Here is an 8,580-nt window from a genome sequence, read left to right as displayed (position 1 = left end):
GGTGTCATCTTTGAGATTCAATTAGCTGCATGACTGTAGCGTTATGATTTTATATTTTAGTCTTAGACCATAACGCAAGATTTTTTGTGCAGTGTTGGAGAGAATTTTTTCACTTTCCACATTGGTCAATCGACTACTATTTCCTTTCTGATTCTAGACACATTCCAAATTTACAAACCTGTACTTAACAGATTAACCTCCAAATTCTTAAAGTCGTCTCTATACCCCCCCCCCAAAAAAAAAAAAAAAACAAAAACAAAACAAAAACAAAAAAATGCTCAATTTGAATTTTCGGCCATTTTGCAAAAAATCACAATTAATAGTTTATTGGTCTATAATAGACGGCTATAAAGGGTTAGGAGGTAGATAAAACACACAGGTTGGTAATAGAATATGTAGATCTAGAATTAGGCAGTGAAACAGTTGATTGACCAAACCTAGAAAGTGGAGAAATTTCCTTAAAATAGGGCAGAAAACTGCACCTTTTGTGTCATGGTCAAGATCTAATATATAAAACCATAGAGATACAGCTCTGCAGCTAATATTTAATTGACTGGCATTTATGAACTAGTCAGTTGTACATGTTTCCATGCTTTCAATGTTTTATACTCTGGTGTGAGTACCTTTTTGACAGTAAATCAATCAAGGAAGCATATGTGTTAGGGAATTCTCCTCTGCTTTTTCCTGATTTAGTCTTCTTTCTTCCTGTGCCCTTTTAGCTTCTTGGAAGCACTCATCACACATTATACCATTCTCTGCGAGATTACTTAACATTCTATTATATGCTTCATTGTCTGAGACCAGCAGCATTTGGAGTGTTGCCTTCAGTAAGCCAATCTGGTGACTGTAATACTCCCCGGTAGCACACCAGTTAGCGAAGTGCTCACAGTTATCTGATGAAATGCTGTACAAGGTTTCCTCATTCTCAATCTTCGCCCGTGCTCGGCGGATGATTTTAGAATGAGTAAAATGTTTATTTTTGTACTGAATAATATACACATCCTGTTTCTTTAGATCGAATTTCACGTCTTCCTCCCGTAAGTACGCTAAGTTCCCGTACTGTCCCACAGTGATCATACACGGTAGTATCCCCTTGGCGACTTCGCCTGCATTTGCACTGTAGTGAATTACTCTCAGAAAACCGGAAGTGTGGTCGTCCTCATCAGGCGATACCTCCACAACAATGGCATGGTGTTCGTATCCGACAGATCGGTGGATGGTGATGTGGTCTCCAGGGGTCAGTTCTAACATTGATTCTACCTTGTGTTTATGAAAGCATTGAAAACACACACGCTTACACTCATCTGGGTTGACAATGCTCCAGCTGGCGCCGAGACTGGAGTAGATTGAGCATCTTAATTTGTGAAGAGACAGTTGTTCCGGGGTACATGAGTAATACATAGTCTGATCAAACTGGTGATAAGTGGACTTCTGCCTTGAGAATGGCACGAGTTGGCTGATTTTTTTATTTAACGTCAGTGGTTCAATCTTTGGAGGCTCTGGCTCTGATGAGTCTGCACAGTCTAATTCTAAAATTGAAAACAGTGTTGCACCTTTCTTGTACACTACCTGAGTGTAGTCAAACTTCCTTCGACAACTTTTTGTCCCACCAGAATTCTCTTTATCATCCGAACTCTCTCCAATATTTCTTTTCTTTGCTGAGTCTGGGCTCTTTTTCTGATACACAGCTTTAGTTCCCAATGTCTGGGTACTCTGTTTATGATCACATGAATTCTCTTCGTGCTGTTTTTCTTTGTAGAGCTCTATTAAAGCCGGTTGTCGATCCGTATTGCATATGGTCTTGAAGTCGCTTGGTCTTTTCGGTGAATTTTCATTATCTGTAGTCCGATTTTTCTCTCTTTGTCCCGCTTCAGAACCATTAGTATGTACGGAACCGGAGTTTTCCGATTCCATCTGTTGTTTTGAAAAAATATCCGATTCCTTGATAAGTACTAAGACATCACCTATAAAAAGAAAAGTAATTACATGTAAATCAATTCCTTGATAAGTACTAAGACATCACCTATAAAAAGAAAAGTAATTACATGTAAATCATCTATATGGTCAGTATATTGTTTTTGTTAGCAAATACAACTGTACATGTATAACTTATCATTGGATCGTATTTACGCTGACTTGTTTCATACCAATTGTTAGGCTTGTTTTTAGTATAAATACTGAATTGATACCTCATTAATAGATAAGGCTCAGGGCAGGTGTCACCCGTCAACAGGGGATGCTTACTCCCCCTAGGAACCTGATTTATTTCTTCTTTATTTATCTTTTTTATTTTTATTAGTATTATGAACAGTGTATGACAATATAATACATATACTGTTCCCGTTTTCCTTTGGTTGGTTGTATTTATTTTGCATTGCTAGTCTGATCTGTCGCTGAATCAAGCGATCACTGTAAGAAATGTGTTAATAGTTCAAACACTTTTCTAAACACTTTTTGTCACCTTTTTTATATGTTTAATTCCTAAACATGTTTAATTTCTAAACACGTATGAGAAAGTGTTTAGAATGGAAGCACATAAGTGTTTAGATTCTAAACACTTTCTTTTACATGTTTAGAAATTGTACATGTTTAGGAATTAAACATATAAAAAGGAAGGTGACAAAAAAGTGCTTAGGAAAGTGTTTGAATTTTAAACACATATCTTAAATAATTATGTGCTTAGAAATTAAACATATCTAGATTTTACATATTAAGGTAGAACCTATGTCGGAAAAGTCTTTGTCACAAGATTTTCAAATTTTTCAAAATGATAAATTAGTACTTGCTTATCAATCAGTTAAAAGCTCATGATATGTTTCCTTGTTTTTAAATCTAGTACAGGCTGTGAAACTTGGTATGGTATTTACATACTGCGACTTCACATTTTCAAATATTTTTAGGGGGAATTGTCATAGAGGGAATATGAAAAATCACAAAAATATCACTTCAAACATCGTCGTTTATAAACTTTATTAACTGACCAATATTAAACAATATTTTCTCAAGAATATTTTTTTTATTCAATTGACATAAAAGATAAGTCCACCATTAAAAAAAATAGTCAAATGAACTCTATTATTTTTAGTAAATTTAGCACCCTACATTTGCAAAAATTTTTTAGAAGTCTTTGTCACAATGTTTTCAATTTTTTAATATGATGAAGAACATACGCAAATGATTACAAAAAGTGATTAAAATATATACCTTTCCCCTCTAACTAATGAGAGATAGGCTATTTACCGATACTAATATATTTGACCTTTTTGCACTTACACGGGATTTAATAATTAATTGACTGTTTGGGGTTACTTTCAGATTAAATATTTATCAGAAATTGTACCTTTAATTTAAAAAGATCATATTTAATAAAAAAAATTGTACTCAAACACCAAGAATATGAATAAGTAACAAATATATAATTGTTAAAAGGAATGCACATCATTTCATTATAGATATCACAAAAATGTACACACGATCACACGATCTACAACACGTACATCTTTGGCTTAGACACATTTCATCAAGATATTACACTATATACATGTAGCTGGCATTTAAAGATTTCTTACGATTTTTGCATTCCTTCAAAATGGTTACATACCATTCAAATCATTACAAAAATTATATACATGGTAATTTCATTACACTAGATAATCTTGGGTTTGTCAACTTCAAGTCTAGATCTAGCAAATGAAAGGTGCCTACATATTTTCTCTTATTCCAGAAATACATTGCCATTACGCATATTATAAACCAAAAAATATATAAATTGAATTAATATTATTTTGGCATGATTGAATTCTGTGAATTTCAAAATGCAGTATTTTCTATCATTTCTTTGAAGCTGTTAAGTACGGGAAAAGTGACATTGAATTAATTATGACGTCATAATGGATCTAGCACAGGTTAAACACATTCACCAGTTATGACGTCAAACGATAGGTTCCTCGTTAAAACAAGTGCAACTGCAGAAAAACTATAAACACTTGTAAATTTTGGCACGAAGAGCATGCTGCATATTACTTAATACACATAATATTATTGTCAAAGTTTTCAAAAATATAAACCGATATAAATTATTCATCATGAGGATCTGATTTTTTAGATATGTAGATACTTTATAATTGTGTGATGGTCTTTTTACTTAAAGTCAATTTTTTTTATCTCTATAAAATCAATCAGCATGACATACATTTTATAACGCAGGGATGATCAACAATCTTTTAATAATGCTTTATTAAAGATATTTCAATCAAAATTATAAAATATTTATTTTATATAATATTTTGGATATGATTAAATACAGTTTCAATCGGTTGCAGAGTGTTCCATATGCCAGTCATCAAAATTTCAAACTTTGATTAACATTCAGCAGTCCTAAAGCACTACATGGCACCACATGATATAATATCCCATCAGTAACTGCCGAAATGTATCCATTTCAAATGTACAAAGATAATCACAAAATGATAATTTTTGGTACATGTATTTGGTAAAGGTCAAAATTTGAAGCCCTTCACCGGCATACGGTACGTGACGTCTCCATATGAGTGAAAAATTCTCGAAAGGGACGTTAAACAATATTCAATCAATCAATCAATCAATCAAATCCGCCGAACAATGTCGAATTAGGGGTAATCCAGTACACTTCATGAAAATACATTTCTTAGTGTTGATCATGGAACAACAATTTGCACTTGAAGATGACACTATGCAGGTAATTTGATACATGTATGCTTTGAGTTCGATCCGGACTACTCACATAACCTGTAGGAAAGAAAGTCAGATTTAAGTGAAAGAACCGTATGCTGTCCATTGAAGATGCCATCAATTTTTCAAGTGTATTGAAACTAAACTTATATTAAAATAGTTATTTTTAATGAAATTCAATATAAACTTCTCTCTTACTAGTCTATAAACGTTTACATTGCTAATCGTGGTTTAATAATGCAAATCTTACTAAAGTCAGATTTAAGTGAAAGAACCGTATGCTGTCCATTGAAGATGCCATCAATTTTTCAAGTGTATTGAAACTAAACTTATATTAAAATAGTTATTTTTAATGAAATTCAATATAAACTTCTCTCCTACTAGTCTATAAACGTTTACATTGCTAATCGTGGTTTAATAATGCAAATCTTACTAAAAAGAAAACATACCTTTAATATATTGCAGTAAAATGATGCCTTTCAAATGATTTTCAATATTTCTTCATGGTTATCCGTCGGGTTGTCAGTATCTCTCATTGATACGTCCCCTAAAACCTTTTGTGTTATACTTTGTTTCGATGGCCGCTAAAATTAACGTTCAAATATTCGAGTATTTGTGTCATTTCCGGGAAGATAACTCTGAAATTTACAGCAGCGGAACATGTTTAATTTCTAAACACGTTTAGATATATAACATGTTAAGACGTAAGTGTTTAGTTTTTAAATATATTTCTATACATGTTTAGATCTAAAGTGTTTAAATCCTAAACACAATTTTTACAGTGTTTCATTTAAGAGAAGTTAACTTCCAGTGTGTCCAAAAACTTATTTTTCATTTTATGAGCGGTCTTACCCTTCCCCGTTTGGTCCCTCATAATACCGGTATGTAGACAAAATTAAAACAATCAAGCTTTTGTATATGTGAACTACAGGCTGTCAGTGGAAACTAACACTGACACATATAAACAGATAAACTGTAGTCTGAGGTATTATACATGTATATACTGGCTTCATAATAAACTTACAAAAATTACAACGTAATAAATCACTTTAAGGACAGACGACACGTTCCTAAAAATATATGTTTTGTATCTCTTGGTATTATATCAAAAATTATTTATATTAGCCATTCTCTTCGTTTTTCTACATTTTTTTCAAAATGTTTTTCAATATAAGTACACAAAAATTTGAGTTATAGTCCATTTAGAAGATTACCCATAAGGGATATATAAGAAATATGACCCAATGGTATCTTGGCCAAATGCCTGGTAAGGTACCCTAATTTTTTGTGAGAAAACTTGTTTAGGTACCCATACTTCAATGAAAAATTCTTAGAAAAAATTATATATTTTTGAGGAACGTGTCGTCTGACCATAAAAACCTATCTCCTGTGATTAAAGGTAATTATATGTAAGAAAGTTTTACTGCTCTATGATTAAAAAGTCTTCTATTTTGAATTTTCTTCAACTGACGTCAGAACAATGTGTTTTTGGTACATATTGGATTCCAAATGGCAGGTTTACTTCAGTGAAGGACAATACCGGTAATATGTATAGCTGCCACAGTTTTGTTAGGTCAAAACAACTTGTGAAAACCTTGTGAAAACCTGTAAAAAGCGGAGGGTAACGGCCGAGAACAAAATAAAGAATTTAAATAAATCGAGTAAATAGTAGACAGTTCTGATCCTTCACAATTACGGGGTCAAGATGAATTACACAATCTGCTGGGTATTTAGAAACATATTTAGAAATTGCCTATTCTCGCTCACAGGTCCATGAGTTTTATTATACAGAATAGTTGAATGTAAGAAGATAAGTTAGGGGGACAGGTAATTTCTCACCTAAAGGTAGTAATATCATGGTAACTTTGGTATTCCCCCCTCAACTCCCTGATAAAGGAGAAACCCAAGACCCCTTCTACTTTTTCAATGTTAATTTTGAACCCTACTATTTTTAAATTCTTAAGGATGACACTGACACTTATTTTTCAATTACTTTGACAATATCGAGGTTTCCTTTTTGCATATTTTTTTTTTATCCTCTGTTGCTTAAAGGTACTTGGACACAGATTTGAAGTTAATATTTTCTCATTTTTTCTGTATAATATCACGAATTATATATTTTAATAGCATTTCACACAAAAAGTAATTAAAAAATCTTATTTCATTTAAAAGTTATTAAAACTTTAAATTTTTTGGCGGTTTTGATTGACAAATCCTTGCACTTTCACAAATTTTAACTTTATTCTTAATCCTTAGGAAAAGTGGCAATTTTGATGTGTTTTAATAAGAAATATTAAAACTTTTATCAAGAAAAATAATTTCATTCAGAGTAGAAATGTTATAAAGCAAAACACCTTCACAAGTATCGTCATTCCGAACTAAGAGATGCGTACAGAGTTTAGCAAATCGAGCACACTCGTGTTATGTACACAGTTTTTGTAAACAGGGCTCGAGTTCTGTTATTGTTTATATTTAGAATTCACCGGGTGCGTTCAATCGTCACAATCTGCTTACCACAACTGCACGGACTGACAATATATTGTGTGTTTGTTTTGCTTTCGAACGTGTTTACTCTGAATTTTCTGGATTATAGTATTAATATTTTTCATTTTTACAGAACGAGATTGCCACTTTTCCTAAGGATTAAGAATAAAATTAAATTTGTGAGAGTGCAAGGATATGTCAATCAAACCCGCCGAAAAATTTGAAATTTCAATATCTTTTAAACAAAATAAGATTTTTGATTAATTTTTGTGTGAAATGCTATTAAAATATATAAGTCGTAATATTATAGAGAAAATAATAACTTCAAATCTCTGTCCAAGTACCTTTAACGTACAGATCATTAAAATAAAGTCTTTTTTCTAAGTGTGTTGAAAAACGAACAAAGTGGATGAATTACTACGAGGAAATACTTTTAATAAGAGAAAATTGACCTGCAAGGCTATTGTCCTTGTCAATTCATCACAATCTGGTAAAAATAAATATATTAATTTGAACTGATATTAAATTTAAGTCAATTAACTAAGCACAATTAAAGAAGCTATTTAGATAATCTTCCAATTAAGATCTACGTACATTACGTTTGATCCGCTCCACATTTTAAAATTTTTCTAGTAAGCATGGTAAGTGTTCCTATCCTGATCGATGGTCCATCATAAAGAAGACTGTGGGCCGATGTACCAATAATGTTGAGTTTTCATGGCTATAAATAATATAGAACTTTCCCCATATTTCTTAACAGAGGATCTTAATACTGAAGTTATTCATTTCCTTACACCAAAGATCATAAGATGTGTATATAATCCACATGAGTAGTCGAGTGTGTCTGTGAGCGGGGCTCTCCGTGGGTTGTGTCTATTTGCCACAGGCGATCCTACATGTACAGCTATCAGACATTCGCAAGTGGGAAAATAAATTGTATGTGGCGATACATTGCAGGAAATTGACGGGGGTTTTCCGAATAGCTAGGTATCATTGCTAGTGTATTATTTCATAATGTGATCTTATATCAATAAATATTCTTACTATAAGTTACAGTGTACTATCAATGCATACCGTCGTTGATCCCTCTTTGAATGGACTTTATATTATTAGCTCACCTCAACGAAGTTGGGGGAGCTTATGTAATACCCTCGGCGTCGGTGTCGGCGTCCCAGGTTAAGGTTAATTTTTTTGGAGCAGTTTTCTTTTTAAAGTACTTTTATGTCCTATATTTATTAGACATGCATGGAAGATGGTTCTGGTGTGTTCATTGTACCAGTCAAAGTTTCAGATGCTGCAGTTTCAGCAAAGGAATGACCAGGTTAATGTTTCTGGAGCAGGTTAACATTTGTGGTGCAGTTTTTGGAGTAGGTTTCATTTCAAAGT

General features: G+C 32.7%; 1 protein-coding gene across 1 annotated transcript; it reads right to left on the bottom strand.

Moving 5' to 3' along the window:
• Window positions 1-514: 514 nt before the first annotated feature.
• LOC134274327 (uncharacterized) lies at window positions 515-7,812 on the bottom strand. Its single transcript, XM_062756596.1, has 2 exons — window positions 7,785-7,812; window positions 515-1,964 (listed from the first exon to the last, which is right to left on the bottom strand). Exon 2 carries the CDS (start codon window positions 1,912-1,914, stop codon window positions 643-645), a length of 1,272 nt encoding a protein of 423 aa, XP_062612580.1. The 5' UTR covers window positions 1,915-1,964; window positions 7,785-7,812; the 3' UTR covers window positions 515-642.
• Window positions 7,813-8,580: the final 768 nt, after the last annotated feature.

Source organism: Saccostrea cucullata, unplaced genomic scaffold (assembly GCF_032062105.1).
Source record: "Saccostrea cucullata isolate Sc308-1 unplaced genomic scaffold, CSIRO_AGI_Scuc_v1 ctg7284, whole genome shotgun sequence".
NCBI lineage: Eukaryota > Metazoa > Mollusca > Bivalvia > Ostreida > Ostreidae > Saccostrea > Saccostrea cuccullata.
Note: the sequence above shows the minus strand (reverse complement) of the source record. Positions and strands in the feature narration are given on the sequence as shown.

What these genes read in the sequence shown, in the direction of transcription:
- LOC134274327 (XM_062756596.1), bottom strand. Translation starts at nt 1,914, where the DNA reads ATGGAATCGGAAAACTCCGGTTCCGTACATACTAATGGTTCTGAAGCG.